The sequence below is a fragment of the Aspergillus candidus genome, assembly GCF_002847045.1.
Source record: "Aspergillus candidus strain CBS 102.13 unplaced genomic scaffold BDW47scaffold_9, whole genome shotgun sequence".
In the NCBI taxonomy this organism is placed as follows: domain Eukaryota; kingdom Fungi; phylum Ascomycota; class Eurotiomycetes; order Eurotiales; family Aspergillaceae; genus Aspergillus; species Aspergillus candidus.
In genome coordinates this window covers 322,585-348,959 of record NW_020194014.1, presented here as the reverse complement: position 1 = coordinate 348,959, position 26,375 = coordinate 322,585, and the positions used below count along the sequence as shown (strand labels likewise).

The 26,375-nt window shown below is 49.6% G+C and overlaps 8 protein-coding genes across 8 annotated transcripts; 4 read left to right on the top strand and 4 right to left on the bottom strand.

Moving 5' to 3' along the window:
* Positions 1 to 1,073: 1,073 nt before the first annotated feature.
* On the bottom strand, positions 1,074 to 5,461 carry BDW47DRAFT_116046 (uncharacterized protein; the record flags this gene model as incomplete). The annotated part of the gene is made up of 4 exons (XM_024814878.1): positions 1,074 to 1,151; positions 1,218 to 3,291; positions 3,433 to 4,366; positions 4,480 to 5,461. The coding sequence occupies 4 exons, from the start codon at positions 5,459 to 5,461 to the stop codon at positions 1,074 to 1,076; spliced, it is 4,068 nt and encodes a 1,355-aa protein (XP_024674274.1).
* A 1,968-nt stretch (positions 5,462 to 7,429) lies between these two features.
* Positions 7,430 to 8,860, bottom strand: BDW47DRAFT_116045 (uncharacterized protein; the record flags this gene model as incomplete). Its single annotated transcript, XM_024814877.1, has 1 exon — positions 7,430 to 8,860. The coding sequence occupies one exon, from the start codon at positions 8,858 to 8,860 to the stop codon at positions 7,430 to 7,432; it is 1,431 nt and encodes a 476-aa protein (XP_024674273.1).
* A 1,543-nt stretch (positions 8,861 to 10,403) lies between these two features.
* On the top strand, positions 10,404 to 12,234 carry BDW47DRAFT_93662 (uncharacterized protein). The gene is made up of 7 exons (XM_024820257.1): positions 10,404 to 10,683; positions 10,736 to 10,876; positions 11,022 to 11,385; positions 11,454 to 11,502; positions 11,553 to 11,599; positions 11,650 to 11,810; positions 11,874 to 12,234. The coding sequence occupies exons 1-7, from the start codon at positions 10,556 to 10,558 to the stop codon at positions 12,175 to 12,177; spliced, it is 1,194 nt and encodes a 397-aa protein (XP_024674272.1). The 5' UTR covers positions 10,404 to 10,555; the 3' UTR covers positions 12,178 to 12,234.
* A 695-nt stretch (positions 12,235 to 12,929) lies between these two features.
* On the top strand, positions 12,930 to 15,109 carry dbp9 (ATP-dependent DNA/RNA helicase). Its single transcript, XM_024811706.1, has 4 exons — positions 12,930 to 13,167; positions 13,223 to 13,299; positions 13,368 to 13,846; positions 13,907 to 15,109. The coding sequence occupies exons 1-4, from the start codon at positions 12,966 to 12,968 to the stop codon at positions 14,991 to 14,993; spliced, it is 1,845 nt and encodes a 614-aa protein (XP_024674271.1). The 5' UTR covers positions 12,930 to 12,965; the 3' UTR covers positions 14,994 to 15,109.
* Positions 15,110 to 15,164: 55 nt separating this feature from the next.
* BDW47DRAFT_101677 (uncharacterized protein) lies at positions 15,165 to 17,140 on the bottom strand. The gene has a single exon (XM_024811705.1). The coding sequence runs from the start codon at positions 17,065 to 17,067 to the stop codon at positions 15,298 to 15,300; it is 1,770 nt and encodes a 589-aa protein (XP_024674270.1). The 5' UTR covers positions 17,068 to 17,140; the 3' UTR covers positions 15,165 to 15,297.
* Positions 17,141 to 17,891: 751 nt separating this feature from the next.
* BDW47DRAFT_101675 (uncharacterized protein) lies at positions 17,892 to 19,842 on the top strand. Its single transcript, XM_024811704.1, has 3 exons — positions 17,892 to 17,911; positions 17,966 to 18,860; positions 18,923 to 19,842. Exons 2-3 carry the CDS (start codon positions 18,344 to 18,346, stop codon positions 19,690 to 19,692), a joined length of 1,287 nt encoding a protein of 428 aa, XP_024674269.1. The 5' UTR covers positions 17,892 to 17,911; positions 17,966 to 18,343; the 3' UTR covers positions 19,693 to 19,842.
* Positions 19,843 to 19,903: 61 nt separating this feature from the next.
* BDW47DRAFT_101673 (tafazzin) lies at positions 19,904 to 21,433 on the bottom strand. The gene is made up of 4 exons (XM_024811703.1): positions 21,159 to 21,433; positions 21,065 to 21,083; positions 20,860 to 20,970; positions 19,904 to 20,788 (listed from the first exon to the last, which is right to left on the bottom strand). Exons 1-4 carry the CDS (start codon positions 21,370 to 21,372, stop codon positions 19,975 to 19,977), a joined length of 1,158 nt encoding a protein of 385 aa, XP_024674268.1. The 5' UTR covers positions 21,373 to 21,433; the 3' UTR covers positions 19,904 to 19,974.
* Positions 21,434 to 21,593: 160 nt separating this feature from the next.
* On the top strand, positions 21,594 to 22,693 carry BDW47DRAFT_101670 (mitochondrial 54S ribosomal protein mL60). The gene is made up of 3 exons (XM_024811702.1): positions 21,594 to 21,703; positions 21,831 to 22,060; positions 22,227 to 22,693. Exons 1-3 carry the CDS (start codon positions 21,663 to 21,665, stop codon positions 22,277 to 22,279), a joined length of 324 nt encoding a protein of 107 aa, XP_024674267.1. The 5' UTR covers positions 21,594 to 21,662; the 3' UTR covers positions 22,280 to 22,693.
* Positions 22,694 to 26,375: the final 3,682 nt, after the last annotated feature.

Genomic DNA, 26,375 nt, shown 5'->3' with positions numbered 1-26,375 from the left:
ACAGAGACGTAAATGATGAAGAATACCGAGAAACCGGCATCCAATCCAAAATATCCTTGGATTGTGGAAACAGTTTTATATCACTGTTGCCACCCTTGAAGCAAAATATCCATGCTAGTAGGCCAGCCAGAATTGCTCATGAAGACAACACGTGCTAGAATGCCAGGCCATTTCCAGCATATCACAACTTGGTAGAGGAAGTCGTTTAGAATCAGATGTAATAGGCTTGATGGGACTACTGACCACGGAGTCTATGGATGGTTGTATGATAGAAGACGTGTTGACAGCACTAACATCCCCTGTTGAATAATTGAAGTGGTCAGTCATAGACATAGGTAGGCTGAAGGATCCAATGAAACTTGCCACACATTCTATTCTTGTCGTCTGAGAAGCTTGATGGGCGTAAAGAAAATCTCCCTTCGGCCCATGCCCGCTGCAGGTCGATTCTCTTGCATACCAAATTCAAGAGGCTATCCATGCCAGCTGTGCTGTTTACGTTGCTCTGTTAGGGAAGACGACACTTTTGCATCTTTTGATTCCCTTTCTAGGCTGGGAGAAAGCTAGAATATACCGGATGCTGGGTACATACTTCTCCAAGAGTATTCTTTTCCCCTAGGTTTGGGAATGTAACGGAGGAAGATAACAGCCACTACACTCAAATGCCGAACAACACTTTGGACGAACTTGGCCTGACCGGTATCTCCAAAGATATATATGTGACGTGGAAGAACGGAGGAAAAACAGTCAACAGGGCCACAAGCTTGATGGTATAGAAATTTAGAGCTTTAAAGAAAGGACCGCCAGACTATAAGATGGTGCGGGAAAAAGATTGCATGTCAGTAGTCATGCGAACAGATTGCAATCACTTCCACAATTACTAGTGATTGGTAGAGTACAGCATATTGCAGTATACGCGATTTGCCCGAATCTCTCTATATACGCATGTATTGATGATTTACTTTTCCTTCCATCTGCTGCTTGGTGCTAGGGGCAGCTTATTGATAATGACCTAGCTACGCCTATATACAAAAATGAATCTCTTATAACACATCTTTCATATTGCGACATTACATTCACCAATCATCCGGCTGATCTGGGAGGTGGAATAGGATGATTCGAGCCCTTTCCACATGATGAACCCATCCCGGATACTGTTATACCCAAGTAAGCTTATGCTAAGCCTCATGACATGTTAACAGAGATATGTAAATACGTACCTGAGCTCGTGCCCATAAAACAATTATATCACCTTCTTGAAGAACGGGCATAACGCGTCGACCATTGGGATCATCTGTATCGCGGTACCATATGACCATATGCTCCTGTTTTTCCTCTGAAGCTTCATTTGTTACAACAGTACAGCTGATCTCCGCAGAACCGTCATCTCGATTCTCGGAACCGCCTGAAGCCACGGGAATATTCTCAAAATACCAGCCGGCCTCCTGTATATCATCTCCAAAGTCCTCCGGGCACGACTTGATGTCCACAGTTTCCAATAGACTGTCAAAGTCCGCATCTTCACTCCATGGTCGCAGAACAGAGCATTCAAACCAGGTTCGTGGCCCCTCCAATCCGTCGTTCAGCTGTCCTTCGCTGCGACAGGTTATCTCGAATTGGACAATGGCAAGGTCATCGGGTGCTGGCGCAGAGATCATATAAAATGATGTACACAGTTCGGAGGATGTTCGTTTGTGTGATGGGGGGACTTGAACGTAATTGCATCCGGTAGCGAGACGAGCCGTGTATGGGCCCACAGGAAAACGAAACAGATGCGACTGTTCATCCTTTGTCACTATGTTTCCTTCCTCAGAATGACCTAACAAGCATCGAACGGCATGGAGATCTTTGATGATTCCCTGACTGACTGGATCGGAAGGTTCAAACGACTCAAGGGCCACTGTTAATGCTTCTTCGAGGATTTGATTGGCCTCGGGTAGCCTCCCTTGTTCTTGACGCACACTTGCCAGTGACCTCAGTGCATGTAGTCTTGGGGATGCGTCTGGTGCAATATGTGTCAATGTATCCGACTCGGTAGCACCACTGCACAATGGACCCTCTACAATGAGAGTCCAAATTGCTTCTGCCTCGCAAATCTTGTTTTTAGAGCGATAAGTATCCGCGAGTCCATCTAGAGCAAGAAGAGTACATCTATCACGCAACCCGCACATCCTTTGCCATTCTAATGCTGTTGACTGGAAAAGCTCCTCTGCTCTGTCAAAATCGCCTTCATTGTGGTACATTCTGGCAAGATCATTGGACAAACAGAGAGCTATCATGGCAGCTTTTTTGCTCGTGTGCTCAGTTATTGCAGTCATTCTGGTGAGCAGCAACTTAGCCTTCTCGGTTTTGTGTTGACACCGATCATTCTGGGCTAGTAGCAAAGTCGCATATAGTGTAGTCTCATGCCCTGGACCCAAGTTTCTCTCAAATCCGTCTCGGGCGCGACTGAGCTCTCGTTCTACGGCCTCCAAGTTGCCTTGTTTCAGAAATACACCAGCGAGATTGAATCGAGCTTGCAGGGTCGATATATGTTCTGGTCCCAATTCTTTCGTGAACCCCATCACGGTCCTCTCAGTCATGTCTTTTGCTTCAGCCAGCCTATCATGATCACCGTAAAATGATGCGAAAGACTGCAACGTCTGCATAGTAGAGGGATGGGTAGGTCCAAGAATATTCTCCTTTGTTTCGAGCGCTCGGCGAAACATCATTTCCGCCTCAAGGGTCTTGTTCTGGACGCCGTAGAGTCCTGCCAGATTGCTTACTGTATCCAGTGTTGATTCGTCATCACTTCCTAAAACCCTTTCCTTTCTTTTCAAGGTCTGCAAAAGGATCTCTACTGCTTCGTCGATCTTTTCTTGATGTTGCAGGCTCAATCCGAGATTGTTCATTGCGCGGAGGGTGTATATATCGTCAGGGCCGAAAATCTCATCCAAGCCGTGAAACGCCTGGCGATACATCATTTCGGCACAACCCCAATCATCTTCATTTCCGTATAGAACCCCGAACTCAAAGATAGACATTAGAATGATCTCATGTTGGCCATCACCTAGGTAAGCTTCCAATCTCGGCCTGACATGATTGACATGAGGTAGTACACGTTTCTGCTGAACCCAATAGTCTGGCGTAAGTTTATCAGGTATGGTTTGACCGAGGGATGCCATAACAAAAGTTTTGTTTTTTTGAACATCATCCGTCAATGTTGGATCAATATTGGTGAGTTCATTCTGACACCAGTCTTGTATGACTGGATGCAGCGAATAGCTATTGATTTCGAGGTTCTTCTGGATCAGACTAAAGTCAAAGAGTAATCCCACAGTATCCAAAAAATGAATTTCGTCAGCGATGTCCACGATATACTCTTCAAGTTCATCCGAGATCTCATCTAGTTCGGCAGTCGTGGCCCAGGTGACACCTGGAGCCACTAAATCGTACCAAATGTCATTGTGATAGAAGTAAGAGAGAAGGAAAAACAATCGTGCAGAGGATGAGCTTCTCTTTTTCACTTCGAAGTAAGAAATGCACCAGGTGGTCATCAAGTTGCCATTCGAATATTGACGTGGAGGTCGTGCTGCACGGGCAGATTGCATTTCGTTCCACGCTTGCTCATAATATTGAAGATATTTAGCATGGCTAATCCCTGTGCAACGGATGTATGAGCCTGCAATGACTATGGCGAGAGGCAGTCCTTCCAAGCGGCTTGCCAGCTTCTCCATGTCGTCATTGATAGTGGTGCGAGGCTCTGTATTATACCCAGATGATTTTGCCAGAAGTATTGTCGATTCCAGCAGATGCATGGCCAGGAGCGGACACGATCTCCCTAGCTCAGCCAGCTGCTGCAGGCGAGTAGTGATAATTATCGAACCATGATCAGCAGATGGGAAATACTGTTCGATATCGTATATATCTCCACTGTCATCTTGGCCTATCGGCACTGGATTGTATTCATCCACATTGTCGAAGATCAGCAGCCATTTGGAATTTTTCTCTATTGAAAGCCACCTCAAGACCTTCTCTGCGCGCATTTGGGATTCATTCCTTGACCCAGATTGTTGACTGTATTCACTGGCCTGCTCGTACTGTAAAGCTGGAATCTTGCTGAAGATGGTTTCGAGCGAGCGGATCAGAGTTTGTTTATTTGAACCGTCAATCCAAAAGATTGCAGTGAAGTCTCCCTTGTGCACACGAGCTAGGTGAATTGCCAGTTGCGTCTTGCCAATCCCCCCCATTCCGTTCAGAATTGCTACTTTCCGCATGGGTTCAGTATCAGGACGTATTATGCTCCAAATATTCTCAATCTCGGTTTCTCGGCCAATGAATTCGTCGATCATAGGGACGCCCTTCGTATCAAATGGGATTTTGAATAACTCTAAGTCGTCAGTATCACTTACGGTCAATTTCAGATTTTAAATTTTTTTTTTTTTCTTTCTTTTTTTCTTTTGTTTGCCCTTCACCACATAGTTGCTATTCAGTGCCACTGACCTGCTTGCAAAATCTCGACTGCCTTTCTGCTAGCCGCAGTTTGGCTCACAGATGTGACCGAAAGAAGCTCCTTCGCGTAGGCTGCGGCTACAGCGGCAGCATATCCCTGCCACTTGTCGTTTTTATGCGAGTCTGCATAGTCGCAGATACCTCGAATTATCAGACATGGGAAGTTGTTCATCAGGCCTGCCGCTTCCATTTCCACGCAGTACGCTCCCAGGTCTTTTCCAATCTGGTCCCGCATATTGCTGTCTTTTATGACCTGGTTTCCCGACGCAATGAGACCATAGTATATCGTCGGCTGCTCTGTCTGTCGCGATGGCCGTAGGATTGTAAGCGATGAATCGCAAGAATCTCGACAAGACTCCCCACGCTGCGCGTGCTTGTACGTCGCATGGAATAAACGGTCTTCTTCACCCCCCGGATAGGCAAAATTTCTTCTCATTTGCGGACGTTCTTCAAGGACCTGAGATATGATAGCTGCCGTCAAACTATCCTGAATCAGATGATCTGCTTGCAGCTGAGCAATAGCCGTCAACAACACCTGGGGGGGCTGATTGAGAGACCCAGTCCGTTCTGTGCGGCCGTCGACCAATTTTCCATGGTCATACTGAACAACACCGCCAAACTCCCGAGTCGGTATGCTGACCACGACGTCACCCAGTCGGATATCAACTTCCGAGTTGGGGATGCCGCCACCGATTCCGACCATAAGCCCGAATCGAATATTACAGAACGTGCTGACCATTTGCTCGGCCACGACTGCTGCAGACACGGGGCCGATAACACCCGCAGACAACCCGGCGACCACCACATTATGACCCGATATCGTTCCCAGGACGTAAGTGTTGCGATCGGTGGGGGCATTTGGTAGGGGAGGATGTATCTGATCCAGCATCACTTTCGCTGCAGCTAGCTCCACCGGAAGGGCACAGATCCATCCCACGGTGTAATCCTCGTGAGAGAGAGACCCGTGCGACATACTCAAAGATTATCGATAATTTGGCAACCAACACGGTTTTGATGGCAGATGATGTACTGAAGTCAGAAAATATGTCAAGTGCGACGCAAGAAAAGGGGATCAGGGATTCATAGCCTACCGGTGACGTGCTTAGTGGTCCGGGGTAAGCTGCTTGATGAGTAGTGCCAGTTAGTTCGTGCGGGGTTTGGTTGGCCAACAAGTCATGTCGCTATTGAATACTAGATTACACTTATGTCGTAACAGAACCCTGCTCTGAGGCACCTGTTCCGTACTTTTTTTAAGGCTGTGGAAGGTAGATTCGAGGTTAGTGCAAAGAAGCAGAGAGAGCAAGAGCCTCGTGTTGGAAAGTATAGTCAAGTTATATTACCCATCTTGAAGAAGCCTGGAGCACCCCCCTTCGATGTCCTGGAAGTAGAATGGGCATTATTAAATAAACATAGGGCATGAGTAAAAATAGATAAACTCGCATCCCCACCAGACATGACATTGATAAGTAGGGAAGTCCATGACAACAGATTCATACACCATGATCCCATGCAGACTATTGTATTGTAAATAATTATGCGCGAGTGGTCATGCAGTACATGCGCGCCGAATTTAGGGCCAATTACAAACTTAGATACATCGATAAACTTCTTAATCTTGGATGAAGATGTAACAGGTTTCAAGAGCGAGTGTATTTTATGAGAGAAAACAGCAAGGTAGCTGATATTGATTGATTGTATGCTTCATAACTCAACATACTCATAATTAGGCCAACTTGGAGCTACCCAGTACAAAAAAACACACAAAAGCATGACACTTATCAGAAAAATCTGATGTTCCACCCTCTGGTAGCTGGTACTTCATGAACACTATTTCTTTTAAGAGACTATTTGCATCTCTCTGAGTGTTGGGAAATGCTTCGACGTTTTTTTTCGCGGGATAATCTCAGCATTGTGCTGATGTCCTCTCTTCATGAGGTCTTTCTCTTTTATCAGGGCAATCTTCACTTTATGTGAGAAAAATCCGGTTCATATAGGCAGTATCTCTGATTTACGCAGGCAAACGATGGATCCAGATTTGATTTGGATGTAATAAGCGCATGTAAGCTGCTTTGGAGCATTGGAAGGTCTTGATAGTCAGGATAGACGTGGGACATGTTGAAAAGAGCCATATTCGCAGGAAGTAATAAGATAAAGTGGGCATGGCGTTAGATATGACGGTTCAAATAAAGCATGGATACCACGGGAGTTGCAGAGGCTCCAGGCCCATAACCGGTGGGAGGACCGATGATCTCCACGACGATGAAGAACTGCGAATAGTTATAAGATTACAAAAAATATGTACATATATGAAGAAGTCAATCAACAATTTACGTGGGAGAAAACAACTGTAAGTCAGTGGATATTTGAACCATTGCATGTCTCACACAGCACACAGCAGGAGTAACTGACTGTTTTGATTGTCTTTCGAATTCAGATAACGTGGAAGATGAGTTGCGTTGGGAAATCTAATATTCAGTGCCATTGTTTTGGTTGTTGATGACTTGACTACATCGAGTCCGGTGATGTAAACGAGGGATTTATGAGCCGATCCTGTAAGGTAGTGTGAGTGAGTAAGAAAGTAGTATATAGCAAATAGTGCAAATGACTGATGCGGTTCGTTGGGCTCCAGGAGTACCGTAGTCTATGTGGATAATAACAGAACACGCCATGTGAGATTCTAAGCAAGAGTGAGGTGACGACGCCATGCAGATAAATACCGAGACGATGAACTGGAGAAGAGAGGAGAGAGGAGAGAGCGAGAGAAAAAGTAAAAAGTAAAAAAAAAATTCAAGCCAGAAGAAGACAACAAAGGAAAAGTGGAAACAAAGAAAGCAAAAAAGGATATCCGAAAATGTCACGAGTATAGGGAAACCGGGCAAGAAGCTCAGTTTCATGTAGATTTCTGCAACTGCAGAATAAAGAAAAAATCCCCGATCACCTATTATACCGAATGAGCGGAGCGAGGCCACCTGTCACGTAGGCGACCAGGCCCAGAAGTAGGTGCAGGAGCTCCGCTCATTAATCCCGTTATAGTAGCCCTCTTCCTTTCCCTGGTAGCTCTCTTCTTTTCCTTTCGTAGGTCATACAGCACACCATTGCCATCATGGGCGTTGTCCAACAAGCTCCCCCCATCTTCATTGTTATCCGTCAATCTACCCTCATCATCGCCAGCGGCTGTTGAACACGGCGGCGAGGGGTGCGTCGAGACGATCGTGTCGTCAAGAAACCACTCCGTCAGCGCCTTGCGACTGATATCGGCATTGTGGCAGCCGGCGCGGTTGAGCTCGCACAGCTCCGGAAGGGATTTGAAGCGGGCGATCTGGACGGATGAGTGGCGGAGCTGGTGTAGAATCCAGTTGTTGATGAATTCCACGGGATGGTTGCGGGTCATTGGCCAGGGCTCGGAGAAGGGGGAAAAGTCTCGACCGGCTGGCATTTTGAGGGGATCAGCTAGTTTTGTTTCCGGCCGTCCACGTTCATTCATTTCCTCACTAGTGTCTTGGTGTTTGATTTGCGCCCCGGTGTCGTCTTCGAATTGCTGTTGCTGTGCGGGCGCGTAACTATTATATGTAAAATCATAACCTCCAGGGAGGTAGTCCTCGGTTAGAAGTCCTTGTTCCTCGCAGGTGGAGCGAAGTTGATTAACATCAAGCTGGGTGGTATCAATCTTCTTCCAAAGAGATGCTCGGTCGGAGTCGTAGGTTTGGAGGAACTCGAGCGATTCCTCGTCCAAGGGGATGTTATGGGGCCGGCGCTGCTCTTGCCTTTCCGTGGTCTCGACCCACTGCATGTCGAGGTCCGCTAAGCTTTCCTGAAGGACGCGCAGGTCGCCTATGCGCGTGAGGTAGGTCACTACAGCAGGTGGGAGGTCCGGAGCCGAGCTAATAGTGGAATAGCGGTCATAATCTTCACTATATTGATCCATAGTACACGGGGGGAGACCTGTGAGGGTCCCATCCGGACATTGTGAAAGAATTCCATTATGGAGTAACTGAAGGAATGTTTCCATTGAAGTAGAGAGGCTGTACTCGTTCTGTTCTAACTGGTCCTCCTCTTCGTGGTAGCGATTCTCCAGGTCCAGATATTCATCCATGGCAGATTGTAGTCTATCATGCTCTTTCGCGATGCGCTCGGTTACCAAAAGATCATTCTTCGCGAACATGGAGTTCAGTTGCTTCATAAGCGATATACGGATTTCTGCTTCTTCCTCCCTTTTATATCTCAGGGCGGTCCGAAGTTCTCGAACACGGGAGCGTTCAGCAGAGACCGCATCCTGCTGGTCGTTTAATTTCCGGCCGGATACCATGAGCTTCTGCCAGGATGCAGAGCCCAAACCTTGAGGGACATCAGGGGAATGAGAACTTGGCGACATGAAGTCCTGTTCTGGTAATCCTAAAGTGGTTCCTGGGTGTTCATGGTTCACACGGGCATCTTCGGGTCCGGTTTGGGGTATAGTGGGATGAGCAAAGCCCTCAGTTTGGTTTTCAGCTGGCAATTTTTCGATATGTGGCTCCAAAAAGTCGTCAGGGTCCAGGCGATCCTCGGACGGGGAGGTGCTGGGCTCGGAAAATTGCAGTCGCGCCAATCCTGGGAGCGTCTGGCAGGAATTCTCTTTTGTTGCCTCTGTCGTCGACGGCGCCGGTGAACATGGATCCAACTGACCCTGGTCAGGGTACCGTTTTGAGTGAGCTTCGTACCGGAGCATTATCTTTCAACACGCGTGGATAGAGGAACCGAGGGGCAAAACAAAATAAAAAATCAAGCAGCCGCCCACCTTCGCATATTCAGCGCCTTTCCACCACCCCAGCATTTTGTGTGCAGCTTCTCCTATTCTTAACATGGCGAAGTGTTCATGAATTTCATCCTTTGAGTTTGCGGTACATGATGACAGTGGGAAGGCCTATACGGTGACAACTAGGTAGAACACGTGTTTGTATCAATTAGAGCTCTCAGAAGGGGTCTCAACACTGGAAACGGACGCGTCGTTGGGAGAGGTCAACGCTGCCTTAATACCCTCTGCGGGCCCGAACCTTAACACGGGCCGGGAATGCCTCTGATCATCATCCTTAATCTCCCCAAAATTTCATTGATATTCTCGTGGGAACGACGTGCTAATTGGCTGCCTAGTTTATCGCAAGATTGTAAGGCGAAACGCGCAGCTCTGACACGTCCGAGTGGTTGGCCCTATAGGTGGAAAATGTAAGCTAAGGAGGGCATGTGTGACCGTGTGATGTGGCATGCCCAATAATAACGGACATCGTCGGGGGGTCAACGGACCTGGCGGAGTTTGCGAGACGATGACCCGTCCATCTGGCAAGGATTGTCATCACCGACATATTACTTATGACATGGTGTGGTCGCCGCAAGGCTGTACTCAAAAGATCGTTGTTGACAGCCGACGACTTGGCGAGTCGACTCATCCCTCGCGATGTTTCATGATTTGATCTAAGCCTTCTGACCCAACGGAAGGATACTGGGCGGGTGGGAGAATGCCACGCGCCGTGGACGAACTAACGGACGGCCCGGCTTCGTATAGCGTGCGCGAGGATTGGATAGTGCGATGTTCCCACCCTCCATCATGTGCGGGGTTGAGCATGCATGATTCAAGGGATTGTGTGTCCTACACACCACCTCGGCCCAGTCAGACTGCACGGACTCGTATTCGGCGGACGCGAGCTTCCGGAATAGAATGCTACTGGTAATAGAGATCGGCGAGTCAGCAAGCGACAACAAACGAACCCATGAACTAGTGTCGGTCCGCATGTGCTTGCATAAGGCCCATGTTCGTTTACATCATGGATGGAGAGATTAGGAGAGCGGGGAGGAGTACAATAGACCGCGAAGAGCCTCATCCTCGATGCCCGAATCGATACATCCGGGAGACGTGGATTACGCCGTCTGGTAGGGTTTAAAGTGTCCGATCGGTCCTGGAGGCATATTTCTCTCCGAACATGAACTGGGGATATCACTGCAGTCGACAGCTTACCCCAGACGGTGTTGGCTGACTGCGGACCAATCGAGCACGCACTTTTTTTTCTTTGGTTTTATCTGAAATTACTTGCCAGTAATGTCCCAAGACTCAAATCACTACTCTCTCGGGAGGCATGGTCATGGTTCAAGACATCGTGATGACCGTCGGTCTGGATCAGATTCTCGACACTATGCCCCCCAGTACATGGTTGTGGACCCTTCTCGGTAGGCTGAAAGGAACGGTTATTATTATGCATCTCTGCTAAACTCTTGTTAGGACCCAGCCACTGCAGTCACACCCTTCTTCCTATCCCGAAGGATATCCCAGCATTCATCCGACTACTAGTGACCGTACCACCCCACGCCATCGCCCTAAGCCTTCCGAACAGTACTCCCAGCAGTATGCATCTGATATGAGGTATGTCGCTAATACTATTGTGCTATTATTATATAATTGTTTCATATGTTTTTCAACTATTGTCTATTTGTTTTCTTTTCTGTGTTGTACCTGTGCGTGTGGTGTACCGGATATCAGTTCTGACCGGAAGGCCACGATTTAATAGTAGCGCAAGCAACTACACTCATGAACGTACTTATCGAGAAGGGCATGGTAGTGGTGCAAGCAACTACACTCATGAAACAACGTATCCAGAACCTGGACATGGATATTACCCGACAGGCCATGAACTTCCTGCTTCATACCCAAGGCACCAGCCAAGACAAACGCGAGGTTCCGAGCCTCACGAATTGGACAGCAATCAAGGATATGGGGTGGCATCTGGCCAGAATCACTATGGACAGGGCGCCAGCAGGGCCCCTACCTCACCCACGTTCAATCGGGGAGGTCGGGACCATATCTCCACCCCGCCCAGCCGAGGAGGTGTGAGTTCTGACTATCCAGTACCCGCCCCCATTATACAACCTTCTGTAAGTATTCGCCTTCTTTGACACAGGCACAGATAGAGAATTCAACAACTAATCGGAATATCCAACAGATGCGAACAATTCAGGGTGGTATGAGCACAGAAAGCACACTTGATTCGAGTATATACACCTCATCCTGGCGCCCTTCACAGCTACTGACAGTCAAACAGGATACCAGGTACCAATTGATCCCAGGAACTTCTTTAAGCCTGGACGGGTACGATAGCCATCACAAGAGGTGTCCCCTAGACTAACAGCACTCGCCAGGTGTTCTCAACCTTGTGGCATGAAAGCCAAGGATCAACCTACTCGAACAGTACTGTGCTCAGCGCGGGTCCAGTCTTTTACAGCAAGTATGGAGAGCCAATCTTCAGCCAGATCCGTCGGATGGTTGTCTACAAACAAAATAGTCGATGTTCTTGGTGTTTGTATGATTTCTCTTTTGCATTCCCCTTCGGCTATAAGAGCGTGGAGCTCATCATGTCCTCTAGTCCGATATACACCTACAACGGTCAAGGTGTTGCGAAACGAGACGTGAACGTCCAAGACCACGCTGCTGTCTACAACCAGGGCTCGGTTTTTCAAGAAAATCCGTGGGAGCCCAGAATGACGAAAAAAGCATTGGAATTCGAGCCATTCACACCGGATCAAGCACTGGATACGATGTCCCGTCTGAACTTCGGGAAAATCTACACGGTTGAACACAATGTCAAAGTTCTGAGGGTGGGCCGTATCAGCTCTAAGTCCATGGGGACTTTCACGAATTATGCCAGAAGTTCGATGCTGAGCGAATAGATCTTTGGGTTCTCGACTTCTACATTTTTCCATTTCCCATATTTAACGCCAGGTAATGCTAGAGGTGTAGCAGCCTCTGAGACTTTTATTTCTTCTTCTTAGCCCGCCCCCTACTAACATACGTCCCTCAACGCCGAGAACAAAATGAACTCACTATCGAATACGACTGCCAGAAGATCACTGCTGCACCTGAGCCACAGCGCTGCTAGATCTTTCACTGCTTCTTTATATGCCATCCCGCTGCATCGCACGGTACATTCCATTGGCTCGTTTGTCATTTTGTTGTCCAGTTCCCCTGTGTTCGAGTCTAATTCATCTGTAAAGGCAGCGCACTTACTTCCTCTGCACCCTTTGAGCGAGTGTGATATGGAAATCCACGTTTTATTGATAACCATATGGATTTGCTGCTGTTTTGAAGGCTTTCAAAGCCCTATATTCTTCTTTTTTCCTTGCGTGATTTCCCTTGCGTCCGCTTTTCTTTCTGTGTGGGTCAAAGTTGGTATATCGTCAACCCATGGTTTCAACTTGAGCATCGATTTCCAATATTCGTATGGTGTAATTCAAATTGTTTCTCTGGTTTATAAATCAGTGTAGAAAATGTTATCGATAAGGATAAGCTCCGCCGGTGGAGATATGCCTGATCAGGCAAGTGAAAAATACTGCCCCGAAAATCGCTCACCGCCCGACAGATTTTCTGAAGCCATCTGCCTCGAAAACTTTCTCGATCCCCAGTACCGTTTCGACATCAAACACTTTTTCCCAACATATCAGTGCGCTCTAGATACAAAATGAAGCGCAAGCTCGACGCCAACGATATTCCCTCTACGGCTTCCGTAGAAGGTGAACAGGACAATGCGACGACCGCCGACTTTGAAAACCTCAATCTCGACCCGCGGCTCCGCCAAGCCTTGATCAAAGAGAAATTCAACAAGCCGACTCTTGTTCAGGCTAAGGCGATTCCGTTGGCTCTGGAAGGAAAGGACATTCTGGGTGAGTACTTTCTGCCTTTTTTCCGAGTTCAGTACTGACGAAGGTACCCTATCAGCTCGTGCGAAGACTGGCTCCGGCAAGACGGCGGCCTACGTGCTCCCTATCTTACAGACTATCCTTCAAAAAAAGACGGTTCGTAATCCTCATTGCAAAATACCACTCTTTCGATATCGGAAAATACTAACAGGCATGTACTGCAGACCGATCCCTCCCTGAAAGCCACCACTGGCCTCATCCTAGTCCCCACCCGAGAGCTGGCAGAACAAGTGCAGAATGTCATTAGCACATTTACTGCTTTCTGCGGCAAGGACGTGCGCTCAGTCAACCTGACCCAGAAGGTAGCCGATGCGGTGCAACACTCAATGCTCGCCGACTACCCGGACATCGTCGTCTCGACGCCCGCGCGTGTCGTCGCCAACCTGGGCAGCTCAGCCCTCTCCCTGGAGAACCTCACACATCTCGTCATCGATGAGGCGGACCTTGTGCTCTCGTACGGCTACGAAGAAGACATCAATGGGCTGGCAAAGGCGATTCCCCGAGGTGTCCAGACCTTCCTCATGAGTGCCACACTCACCGCAGAAGTGGATACGCTGAAGGGACTGTTCTGCCGGAATCCCGTGACTTTGAAACTGGAGGACAAGGAGGATGAGGGTGCTGGTGTCAGCCAGTTCGTTGTGAAGTAAGTCATATCCGCTCCTAGCGGACTCTAATCACTTATGCTAATACTTTGCTCAAACAGATGCGCAGAGGACGAAAAGTTCCTCCTCACCTACGTTATCTTCAAACTGCAGTTAATCAAAGGAAAGGTCATCATCTTCGTCGCCGACGTCGACCGCTGCTACCGTGTCAAGCTCTTCCTGGAACAGTTCGGAATCAAGAGCTGTGTGCTCAACTCCGAGCTCCCCGTGAACTCCCGCATCCACGTTGTCCAGGAATTCAACAAGGGCGTCTACGACATCATCGTCGCAGCCGACGAGCAAGAAGTAATGGGAACCCCCAAGAGCTCCAAGAAACCCAAGGCCATCACCAACCCCGACGACGCAGCCGAAGCCCCCGCCTCCGACGACGAACTCTCCAACGACGACGAAGAAGAAGCAGCCCCCGCAGGCTCCAAGCGACGCAAGATGACGGCGCGCGAAAAGGATTACGGCATCTCGCGCGGCATCGACTTCCAGAACGTCTCATGCGTGCTCAACTTCGACCTCCCAACGAGCGCCAAATCCTACACGCACCGCATCGGCCGGACCGGCCGCGCCGGCAAAGCCGGCATGGCGCTCTCCTTCGTGATCCCCTCCGAACAATACGGCAAGCACAAGCCGACGTCAACGACGACCGCCAAACGCGACGAGCAGATCCTCTCCCGGATCATCAAAAAGCAAGCGAAGCAAGACCAAGAAGTCAAACCCTACCACTTCGAAATGAAACAAGTCGAAGCCTTCCGGTACCGCATGACAGACGCCCTGCGCGCCATCACCCGTCTCGCCGTGCAGGAGGCCCGCGCGCGCGAAATCCGCCAAGAGCTCATCAAGAGCGAGAAGCTCAAGCGCCATTTCGAGGAGAACCCAGATGAGCTGCGCCAGCTGCGCCACGACGGCGAGCTGCGCTCTGCGCGTCTACAGCCTCACCTCAAGCACATCCCGGACTATCTCATGCCGTCGAAGGGGAAGCAGGGCCTGTCGCGTGAGGATGTCGGGTTCGTGGGGATTCGCAAGTCCAGCGACAATCGTATTCGGAAGGCGAGGGAGAGGAATCGTGGGAGAGGCAAGCCGAGAAAGGCAGGGAGGAAGATGGATCCGTTGAAGTCGTTTAATAAGGGGAGGAAGTGAGCTTTGTCCTTTTTTTTTTCTAGGCTCTTGAGGAGGGGGGAAGGTTAAGTTATTTAATCTAGGAGTGAGAGGGTAGTTTCTTGTAAATGCGCAGCTTATATAGTCATGAATAAAAGTCATATCTCATCTTGAATGTCGGATGGTCCAGGTAAAGCTCGGGTCCTTATCATTAGAAAAGAAGATTCTTTTGTATATCACGTCCTATCGGACAGTAGGAGTAGCTATATAAGTAAATCCTCTTACACAACTCCGTTCAATATAGTCCAGACCCTTTAGATATACGCACACCCACCAGCTGATTCCATCACGGCAGGAGACTCCAATATTGCGGTCCTAAAAACGCCCTGAGCACATCGTCATCCAAGCCTTCCAGCCCAAAGGCGAACTCCACCCACTTGCCGCGCCCTTCCTTGCGAGTACGTAGAATGCGCTGCTGTACGGTTTTGGCAGCCTTGACCGTCTCGCGGAAGCTCTCGAGCTCCTTCATGCGCCGATACTTGATGCGCTCGACCTCCACGTCCCAGGGTAAGTCATCGGTGGTCCCATCGTCGATACGGGTGTGAAAAGGCGGAGGAGCATGGGCGGAGGTGGCGAGTGAGCGAGACGGGGAAGACATCGAGGATGATGCTGAGGCCCGCGCGTTGTTGTCTTGTGACAGGGGCGGTTCGCCGTTGTCAATGAGGGGCAGCCATCCTGGGCCTAGACGGACAAAGTCGACGTCGCGCCAGGAGCCATTCCACTCGGGTCCGGCCGCGTAGCTTTCGCCGTTGGGGCCGACGCCGTCCCAGTTCAGAGCGGGGATCCAGCCCGCGCAGCCTTCCAGGTCTAGCCACTTCAAGCAATAGGTTGCCTTAGACAGTCGGCGGAGGATACCCGCTGACTCGGCCCAGTTGTTTTCCATTGCGGAATACATGTCCGTGCCGCCATAGGGGAGGGTTAGAGATCTGTTCGCTGGGTGGCTTGATCTCGTACCAATGGCGGTGGGGTTGACCGTAGGGACAGGCCAGTGCGCCAAAGAGAGGTGGGTGATGGTCGAAAGGCGGGAGAGCAGGTGGATGAGGGAGTTCCAGTTCGCAGCGGCGGGGGTTGGGTGAGCCAAGGACAGAAAGCGTAGGTTCTCAAAGCGTCCTCTTGAAGCAAGGGTTTTAAGGATGGGGCTGGTGTTGCTCGCGGGCGTGGTGTCGGTATCTCCGACGCACTCATCCTCCCAAGAAGGTGGGACAGGTGCCTTTTGCTTATCTTGGGCCGGCTTAGGCCGCTGTGAGCGAAGGAGCTCACTGGACAGTCGTTTGAAGTCCATCGAGTTCCCAATCGCCCCGGTCAAATCCAAACGTGTAATTTCCGAGTCGGCATTGGTAGCGATGTCCTCCTCGCCAGCAACAGAAGCACGATTGTCTGTCCCCTGTTTCTCAAACAATGGGCTCAGACCATGCATGAGCCCCCGTGTCGGCTGATCCCTCGCGTAGAATCCAACATAGCTAAGCAGGAGCACCTTGATATGATTAGGCAGGGAGGCAAGAAACAGCCCGTCATACGCGAGGTGCCATGTCCAGTGCAACGCCATCGATTTCAATAGCATGTGCAGGAGTCGATCGCGAGAAGGGAAAGTCACCCCGGGCAGAAGATCCAAACGGTAGATGACCTGTTTCGTTGCCGCGTCATCATATGCCATCTCCTGTTCGTCATCCTGGTCTCCAGATACCCAGCTTTCCGGAGGCGGGGGTCCTGCAATCCTTCTGCCTCGTTCTCCCCTTACGCCGACGCGGCGGATCGAGCCCGGGCGGGGTCGCGGGGGTGGCGTCTCCGGCAGCTCGAAAAGATTCCGGAGAGACGGGTGGACGGACCGTGCGGTCACAAATCCGGATGGGCTGCCAGGGGCATTCTCTGCCGATACCTGGGTGCGACGAAGGTGGTGGATCAGATCGTTGACGGAGCTTTCCTCCGACGCTGCGGGGGAAGAAGACTGCCGATAGCGGTCATGCTGATTGCGCGGAGAGGGACCGGGGGAGGAAAGGGTGTGGTGCGCAGTGCTTGCTGGTTTGATGAACGTGGTTTTCTGATGCTTCTTGGGCATAGGGAATTGCGTGGAATGGGTGGAGGTGGGGAGAAAAGAGTGGAGGAAGGGAGGAGGCTTTAATGGAGAGGGGCGCTCGTGAGTCACGGGCAGTGGTGCCCGCCATCGCCTTTTATGTCATAAAACATATAGTTGTTTTTATTCCACTACAAACGCTAAGATATATTATTCTGTATAAGGTTACTCTGATACTTAAATAACATTTTACAGGAATAGTATCAACTATAATAAGAATATTTGTGAGTCACCTATATATTTTCGATTAGAGCCGCTCTAAAACTATGGCTACTGGCACTAACATGACATCATCTTAGTATAGCACTCTCAACATTCTAATGTACAAGAAATTAGCACGAAAAAAGAGTCTTGGAAATATGTCTATCATTTATGTGATACACAGTCATCACGCGATCCCACTGGTGTGAACAGCCAATCCTTTGAAATATAGTGAGCGCTCTATCACTAAGAATAGAGGCACCCAGCCCTTGTTGATTGACTACCAAGTATCACCATCCAACGCTCGAACGCAGTCATCTTATTACAAAGCGCATTTTGTAGATTTGAGCGATGGCCGCTCTCCAATGGGATAAATCGAATAACTTACTCTTCCCAGCTCCTACTTGACAAGCTCCGCCCGAGGCAAACTCTGGGATAGCCTCGTTCGTAGTCAATCTGACATCGTTTTCCCTCTCTTTCTTGATCTTCTTCTTCTTCTTCTTCTTCGAACTTATGAAAGGGCTATAGACAAAGCTTCTCTAAACTTTGGTGCCCTGGGTGGGTTGAAAGGGATATCAGGAAACCGGATATATAATCCTTGGTCGGATCGGTCCGCCACTGGAGTGGGGTTAGGAATCCACAGCCCCGAGGAAGATCATAGTTTCGCTGACTGGATCAGTAGGTGGAAACCAAAGGACAGAGTATTGCTACTGATGAAAGACTGTCAGCGAATATGTACTGACATGGAGATTGATTTCAAGCTCTGTGTACATGCCGGATTGTTTACCATGGAAAGCCATTATTCCGTTCCGATGGACTCACCGCAACCTGCTTTCCTACATCTGTTGACCTCTTGTTCGATATCATTTCAGTCTCCTCGACTGCCAGGCTGATTTCCTTATACGTAGGCCGCCCAGATACGCACACCACAAAGCTAAAGAAGCTATTGTCATCTTGTCATCCGGTGGATATCCCGGTTCAGTCCTACGGACAACTTGAAGCTTCAGACAATTGTCCTGCTCGAGTAAAAGGAATCAATGCATCAACACAAAAGCCCCAAATGAAACGAACACATTCCGGCTCTCCTGTTCCTGCTGCAAAGCAATCTAAGCATGTTGCCGCCGCCACCTGCCTGACTGATGACGCTCTCAAGGAGCATGATCAAAAGACACGGCCGCTCTCATTTCTCACACTGCTTGACATGGATCAAGAGGGGAAGGTTAACAGCTTGTCAGCTGTGTCTGAGTTATCTTCTCCATCCAAACAGTCTTCTCAGAGCTCGTGGTCAAGCAGACTATCCAGGCACAGTGACGCGCGATATCGTGGCAATACTCTCAGACGTGCAAACATTCATGTCGACGGCGAGATACCAGCGGACATCAGTCATTATGCCAATAATAGAGTTTTCAATTTGTTTGATGGTGATGATGAGCATCTACGAAAAATCTCCCAGCGTCTTTGGGAAAAATCCAAGGAAATTGTCAGAATCTCTTCAGGGAAAACCGAATGGACAGGAGCCTTGTATAGAGCAATTGACGAGTTAAGTCCAACAGGGCTGAGAATCGCGTATAATCAAGGCAGGCTGCCGTCTTCCTAGCATCATTTGACTTGGTTGTCCCGGTGCTGACTTATTCCTAAGTCTGGCGTGGAGATTTGAAGCCTCCGGTGCATAACCCTTTACCCAGGATTCCGCGAAAACAGATCCAACCACACCAGCCTTTACCGGGAAGCTCTACCACCGACAAGCTGTATCGAACTACCCAAACTCTGCGTGAACTTGAATCAGTCCTTCCTATGTTCAAGCTCAAAGATCCCCGGCCAGATATAGGCGTCGGTCTATCTGACGAAAGTTTGAGCACTTCCCTCGAGCCCCAGAAAGGCCGCAACGCCGCACAAAACTTTCTGTTCGACTTGCAAGATATGTGCATCTTAACAAGTGATCCACACATCAACCCATTGAGCATTCGGTTCCCCTTTCTGATTGTCGAAGTAAAGTCCGCTGCAACTGGGGGGAATCTCTACGAGGCACAGAATAAAGCCGCGGTAGGTGGTTCAACCGCACTTCAGATCTTGAAAGAACTTGCAGAGCTTCGATTCAATCGAAATTCGAATCATGCAGAAAAGGCAAAAAAGCAAGAAAATATCGCAGATGACAGAGGCTCAACTCAAGCCATGACTGACATCACATCAAACATGGTGTTTTCTATCACCACCGAGGGCCCGACCCACGAATTATGGCTTCATTTCCGGCGACCTAAAAAAGACGACTTCTACATGGTCTGTTTGGGGGTCTGGAGGACAACTCTCAAAGATGATTCGCTGAAGTTTGTCCGCCGTCTTTCGGCAATCCTAAAATGGGGGAATGGTGCATTTAGAGAGAGTATTGACGGTATTCTCCAGAGATTATGACTGACCTAGCCTTCGACCACATTGTGCGATGACCTAGGCGATGGGCTCGTGAGCTAGTAATCATAATGACTGTACATAAGGATGCCGTTGCTTCTTACCTAGCAAATCCACTATGGCTTATACTATGTAGATTGGTGCTGGGAACGACAGCACTTAGTCTCTGCTTATGTTTTAGCGATCCGAACCTTGATAGTTTTTCCCAATTGCGAGTCATTTTGATGCTATACAGCTCTATGTATATCTAACAAGTAATTTACATGTGCAACAGCCAGGAACACGGACCTATATATCCCGGATCCAGGAATCATCGCGCATCTTGCCTTCGCGCTTTGGACCCTCGCGAATCCAAGTCTCGACCAGACCCTCCTTAGGATCCTCGTCGGGCAAGCCTCTAGACCGCCTAACATCCAGGACCAGATCGCGGACCTTCTTCGTCACCTCCTTCCGCAGCTCGACGGCCTCCCGCCCGTTGAGAAGCTCGTCGCTGAGGACGCCCAGCGGGAGATCCCGACTCTCCGGTGACGCCTTCTCGGCCTTCGCCTTGATCGCCTGCCATTTGCGCCGGGCTTCCCCGAACATCGACTCGGTGTCCACCATCTTCCCGAATGTGATGCTCACGTCCTTGCCGGGCCGCGGGAGGAAGCGCGGGAACTCGCGACTCTCGTGCATGACCTGGTCGATGCCCTCGAGCCACATGGGCACGACATCAGGGCATTCGCTGGGCTCCAAGATCAGTCGCGCAACGCCCCATTTGAAGTAGCGCATGGTCTTGTTGGGCGCCTGGTGGATCTTGCCCTCGGGAAAGATATGGACCCAGGAGTATGAGTTGCAGGAGTAGGCTGTCGGCGCCAGGTGGGAGTCCACGCCGTCCGTCGTATACGCGGTGGACAGCTCGGAGAACGGATCGACGCAGACGTTCTGCATGCTCCAATGCTGGCGTTCGGGTCGGGCCAGGTGGGGCTCTGCAGGAAAAGGACCTTTCGACAGGAGTCGGATTGCCTGCGTTACGGCGGGCTGTGCGAGCCCACCGAAAGGCGAGTGAGCGAGGCGGTGTGTAGGCAGCACTTGGCCCATGGTGAAGAACCAGGACAGGGGCCTTCTGACAGTCAATATACACTGTACAATCCGACGTCACAGATCCTCCTTCATTTTCCTGGACAGACGTACCGAGTCTGGTAGCAGATATCGTAGCTGCCGAACGACCATCTCTTATTCGAAGAGGCTAGGCCAAAGTTATACCGCAGGGGAAGAAACCCCCATATTAACGGATCATCCATGCTATTTGGACCCGCGATCGGTGTCAGCTCCTTCCCAGGTCGAAGAAATTCACAGGGTCGCGCCAGGGAGCGAATGGCGCATCGTACGTACGTACACGCTGATATGGTTGGAGACTGTCGAGAGAGTCCGAGTCAGTGATCGCTATACCGAGGCAAAACGTGAGAAAAAAAAGACTGCGGGAAGCTCACCTGTGATCAATCCCTTCGTCCTCTTTGTTGTATCTTGTCGCGAGTCGAGGATCTCCAGGAACGAGTCCAGACCATGCGTTTCAGGGCGACTCAATGTATACAAGAAAGCCCGACATAACGCCGATACCCCCAAGATAGTCGCAGAGGACGAGGCCCTCCACGCCAGCGAAGGAGAGTCGCCGGTATCTGCACCAGCATCCGAGGCGCGCGACATGGCTGTCTATAAAAGACCCATGAAAAGAACGAACAAGCAAAGCAATGAGGGGAAACCTTCAAGAAAAGGGAAAGGTGGAAAAACAACCGAGGGGGAAAAGGGAAGAGAAAAGCCGTCGGACTTGGCCCTTTTCCTTTCCGGGGCCGCGGAGGTCGCCTTCGCACGGACCAAGTGCCACCTCGACGGGATTTTCGTCCTCGCCGACCTCATCGTCAGACCCAAGCATTTCCCTACCCTCTTCCCCACCACTTCCCCCCGTCGCTCTATCTCGCTGCAACACCGCTGCGAATATGTTCAAGGCTTCATCCCCACTGTTCGGGGGTCTCCTCTGGTATGTATCTCCACGGTGTTGATGCCATTGTCCGGATTCCCTCGTCACGATCCCTTCACCCGACACCCTCGATAAACCCACCCATATTCACGATTGTATCCTAACCTGCCCATTTTCGAATAAACAGGAAGACCCCATGGCGCATCTCGTCGCCCCAGAAGGCCCGTCAAAGGAAGCGCCTGCGCGCCGTCGACCAGGTAGTGGATACAGTCGCCGCGGCTCTCGCGCGCCAAGGCCAGTCAACGAAATCCATCAACCGGTGGTACGACGAGATGCCGCGCGAGCAGGAAATGCTGCCCAAGGATAAATACACGATCTTCGACAAGAAGGAGCGCCGTTACCGCAAGAGCATTCACAGTATGTTTTGGATCCCCGGAGGCTTGATTGGGACTGGGATGGGATATTTTCGCAATTGGGTGTTGGTGTCACTGTCTCCGGACTTTGTGGTCATTCATCTGCGACGGGGGGATACAGGGCTCGTTGTGGTCTGCTTGGATCAGAAGCTAACGTTTGATCTTGATAGAATTGCCCAAGTGGACGCGTGTCAGCCAACGTGTCAACCCTCCTGGTTTCTAAGCGCGCGTTTCTGGAGGCAAGACTCCTATTTCAATACCGACCGTGGCGGACGACATCTCCCTGGTGGATGCGAGTATATGTTGGGCTCGCCGCTTTATGGAATGCGGACTCGGAGGTCGTGCCGTCGCATATGTGTGAGGCGAATACTGCAAGGATTACTGGAGTTCTCGGCAATTGGGGAATTTGCACCATGACTGCATTGTATTATAATGTTACCTACAATTCCCACTTTTTTGTTTGACAGCGCATGGGCACGAGTGGTCATTTCATGAAAATGTCGCGATGGTGTAATTCATAAGTCTGAGTCTAAAGATGGATCGCTGTGATTGCTTTGACATGGTTGAACGAAGGAGTGGCAAAAGTTTGGACGATGGATATCAGGAGTCAGGGGGAAAGTACCGAACTTGGCGTTGGCTTTGGATACTATCATTTGATAGTACCGTGTTATACCTGACGCTATTTCTTTGACTCTGGTTCTGTTGGCCCTGCCTTCGTATATTGCCTTGCGGATCCGATAGCCGCGCTGGACCCTTTGCCACTCACCTAGTGTCTCTTGCCAGCCGGCTCCTCCTTCGTAGTAAGTATCTTCGTGCTTCCTTGACAGAGCAACCCCCTGTGGTGGCTTGCGAAGAATCCAACAAGCCGGGTCGACCTGTCCGTCTGGCGGTTCATCTGCCGAACTATCAAAAAGCTCAACCACGCTGACTTCTCGTATACCAAAGGCGCGTCTGTGGAGGTTGACTTCCTTCCTCCATGATGTAATATGGGGAGTGTGGGCCTTTGTATGGATTATCTCGGGGTATTTCGTCTTTATTCCCCACTGAGGCATTGGATATGGTTTGTTGAATCGAGGGTCACCCAGTAGTCTCTTCCTTGGAATAGGGACTCGTGAGGCTGGGTCAACAACAACCCAAGTCTCCCAATTCAGCCAATGGTTGGGCAATAAGGTGAAATGGAACGGCCTTCGGCCAGGTTCTATCTGGTTTGACAGCCATTCAAGTTTCCGATCTAAGCCGTTCATCATTCGTTCTTCCCAATTCCTTAAGCCTGTGGAAGATGCTGCAACCCGATATTTCTGACGTGTGGAAAAGCACTCGACTCCCTCGGGACCATTACCTGCATTGCCATGGTCTTGGTGCAGCGTCGGATCATCTATGACTGAAGACGAGGCCCAGTGCTTCTGCTTATAGAAGACCTGTCCGCGATATCGATTCAAAGACATGACCATGATTGAATGAGTAACAGGATTTGGGGTGCACAGTAGAGGCTCGGATTTCCACCTGATCATACTTTCAGATTGATGAAACTTTAACAGGGATCTTTCGAAGTTGGTATGCTGTGTCACACTAGGTAACGTCGAGGTACTTGACTCTGAGGTAGCATGTTTTGCAAATACTATGGATCGTCTGGACAGCAGAGGGTAGACTGCTGGGTCTGAGGAGATACTTGTAAGAAGCTCAGTCATAGGCGTTCCAGGAGGACCCGTGAGGCCACACATATCGCTCCTGAAAAATGCAGCAGCTGCCTGCAACTCCATCCGTATCGACCATATCTGATATTTTAGTGTGTTTCGGGGTAAGGAGTGAAAGTCCGACTGGTCCAGACGATGGTTGATTGAGGTTAGAGGTTTGCATGATGGCCTTGAAAATGAAGGGATCCTTCCACGAGTGGTTATTGCACTCGAGAGACACGGTAAAGACCGACTGCGATAGTATTTTGATCCACCCATGGGCCGCTCGAAATCACTGTTCATGCCCCAGTGGGACGGGGGCAACGCTTCGGACCGAACCCTAGCTTTTGCTGATGATATGTGACTCAAAGGTGTGTGGTAGGCCTCCTCCCCATCACTAGACTGCTTTTCTTGGGACCTATCACCGGGCAATGAGGAGATATTCAATCTTTTTCTGACACGCAGCCCGCCCTCTCGTATCGATAGGTTGCACTCGCTTGGAAGTGTACCGCGAGAACGATGAGCGCCTGTCATAAGCGCCGAGGAGGATGACACCGCATTGCTCTCAAGTTCGCCATTTTCCTTGTGAGGGGGGCCAGGGTTCCAAATGACATCAGCGGGTGTGAAGCTATAGCTCCTCAGAAACTTCGGCAGCCACCGCAGAAGCCTTCGATTCTGCTCGTACTTTTCGAAATCTTTCTGTCCTGGATCCCACCAAACCCAGCGGTAATCAGCGTTTGTGGATTTCCATGCCGTCCATTCATAGAGCTTTTGTCTGAATTTTCGCCACACGTCTTTTTGAGCGTTGTGTTGTTGGAGTGGAATCCAACCGTACCAGGTCTTCGAATACCGCGTGCCAGGGGTGTTGCCTGCTTGAAGTACTCGATGTCGTGTCCAAGAGCGAAAGTAGTTTCCCAGTTTCCAGAAGAGAACGGCCAGTACGAATATGCAAATTGTTCCTGCGAGGAGCTCGAGGATCGCTTTAAGGTGAACAAAACTCCTGCTTGCGGCAGCTGATGTAGGTGATTCTTGGGGCGGACTGGGTCGAAAAACAACAGCATGAAGTTGTCGAGTGAGAACAGGGGCCATCTGGTGAGTCCTAAGTGATCTGGCCAGCGAACCATACCGGTAACAATAGATTCTGTCTTGTAGGACAAGACAGATACCGAGATGGGAGGATCTTGAGTGTCAGATGTCTACCGTGCTACCGGCATGTAGGAAACGTAAAAGGAAGGAGGGAGCAGAACTTCACTGTTCACATACAAAACTCATTTCAAAAGAGGCGGCCCTAGCATTGTATCTCCACAAAATCATTTGTTTTTTGATTTTCTTTTTTTTCTCCTGATCTTGTGTTGTTTTCTGTCTTTTCTATCTACTTATCACATGTTTTGGTGCTCTGGCCTGGGTACGAATAGTTTGTAAACAAGATAATGGGTATGTTCTGCTCCGATGTCCTGCACATGATACGCATCTGAAGTTGATGAACACAAAGCAACAGACATCCCCATTTCTATGTTAATGTCATTCTTACTACTTAACGTGGTGTCATTGACCAAGAAGAAATGTGTGACAAGAATAAGGTATAATACCTAGCAACGTACCGTTGCATAGCACTCTATGGCCATCATTAGCAATTCCATACAACAAGACCAGCAGCGACGCAAAGAACTCTGGAGAGGCTCTGTCGTATCTTACATGAGTCGTCTTACGAGAAAGCAATTCGTGTTTGACAGATTTGAACCTACTTCTCAACGTCTCTCTCATCATGGCCATTTCCACTAGTGTAATTGAATGTCAAATGTTGATCAACTGTATTAGGTTTCTATAATTTATTTCAGGCATATGACACGAAAGACAGCGTTGGAGATGGTTCCAAGCATCGATATGGAAATAATCTTTTCGTTATAGAATGGGGGCTTATATGCACCTTGCCCTTTACGATAGTGAAGATTTGGCACGCGAGAGGATCATGAAACTCTCGTCCATACCTGAGTTACTAGTCTAGCCCTTTCTGTTTTCACAAGCATTAGTCAAAGTATAGATGATGAGCTAAGATGTTATCATGCAGGCCTTGAGGCTTTCCTTGGCTCATCACTGCACGAACTAGTTATGATTATGGCGCCACCTTCCTGCAGTCAAAGGTACGAGAACACGTTCGTCCTTTTAGATCCAACCATTGACAGATAGCGATAGCTCTTTTGTGCCTGACTGTTTCATCACGTTGGACCCTCTTGACGCAGTCCAAGCTGATCCTGAAGATGCATTCGGCCGGTAAGTGGATCATGTCGTGCCGAACCCCCGTCAATTCCGCCATCACAGGGCATCACACTAAGTATTTGGAAACTCTTCTTCTTGTTACACAGTGACGCATTATCAGTCCATGACGAGACTAGATGGGTATCTAATCAGGCCTGGCACATAGACAGACCCAAAGCAAGGATTCCTATTTACGCAAGCGGCTGTCGGGATGTAGCCGGCTAGCAGAGCTGAAGTGGTGGCGGCGAGCCGTAGTCAAGCTGTCTTATTCCAAGGAGGCAACAAAGAAGGACTACTATTCACATAAAGTCTTTCATTTTTGTTTTTCCTTTCTACAGCCCCCACTTTGCCGCTTGCCTTGACTGGAGGAACGCATGGAACCCGTGTCCA

What these genes read in the sequence shown, in the direction of transcription:
- BDW47DRAFT_101675 (XM_024811704.1), top strand. Translation starts at nt 18,344, where the DNA reads ATGAAACGAACACATTCCGGCTCTCCTGTTCCTGCTGCAAAGCAATCT. An exon ending in GAGAATCGCGTATAATCAAG is followed by an intron (nt 18,861 to 18,922) that starts GCAGGCTGCCGT and finishes CTTATTCCTAAG; the next exon opens with TCTGGCGTGGAGATTTGAAG.
- BDW47DRAFT_93662 (XM_024820257.1), top strand. Translation starts at nt 10,556, where the DNA reads ATGTCCCAAGACTCAAATCACTACTCTCTCGGGAGGCATGGTCATGGT. An exon ending in ACTTCTTTAAGCCTGGACGG is followed by an intron (nt 11,600 to 11,649) that starts GTACGATAGCCA and finishes AGCACTCGCCAG; the next exon opens with GTGTTCTCAACCTTGTGGCA. An exon ending in AGTCGATGTTCTTGGTGTTT is followed by an intron (nt 11,811 to 11,873) that starts GTATGATTTCTC and finishes CATGTCCTCTAG; the next exon opens with TCCGATATACACCTACAACG.
- BDW47DRAFT_101673 (XM_024811703.1), bottom strand. Translation starts at nt 21,372, where the DNA reads ATGTCGCGCGCCTCGGATGCTGGTGCAGATACCGGCGACTCTCCTTCG. An exon ending in GATATCTGCTACCAGACTCG is followed by an intron (nt 20,789 to 20,859) that starts GTACGTCTGTCC and finishes GACTGTCAGAAG; the next exon opens with GCCCCTGTCCTGGTTCTTCA.
- dbp9 (XM_024811706.1), top strand. Translation starts at nt 12,966, where the DNA reads ATGAAGCGCAAGCTCGACGCCAACGATATTCCCTCTACGGCTTCCGTA. An exon ending in GGAAGGAAAGGACATTCTGG is followed by an intron (nt 13,168 to 13,222) that starts GTGAGTACTTTC and finishes GTACCCTATCAG; the next exon opens with CTCGTGCGAAGACTGGCTCC. An exon ending in GTCAGCCAGTTCGTTGTGAA is followed by an intron (nt 13,847 to 13,906) that starts GTAAGTCATATC and finishes TTGCTCAAACAG; the next exon opens with ATGCGCAGAGGACGAAAAGT.
- BDW47DRAFT_101677 (XM_024811705.1), bottom strand. Translation starts at nt 17,067, where the DNA reads ATGCCCAAGAAGCATCAGAAAACCACGTTCATCAAACCAGCAAGCACT.
- BDW47DRAFT_101670 (XM_024811702.1), top strand. Translation starts at nt 21,663, where the DNA reads ATGTTCAAGGCTTCATCCCCACTGTTCGGGGGTCTCCTCTG. An exon ending in CTGTTCGGGGGTCTCCTCTG is followed by an intron (nt 21,704 to 21,830) that starts GTATGTATCTCC and finishes TCGAATAAACAG; the next exon opens with GAAGACCCCATGGCGCATCT. An exon ending in TTACCGCAAGAGCATTCACA is followed by an intron (nt 22,061 to 22,226) that starts GTATGTTTTGGA and finishes TGATCTTGATAG; the next exon opens with AATTGCCCAAGTGGACGCGT.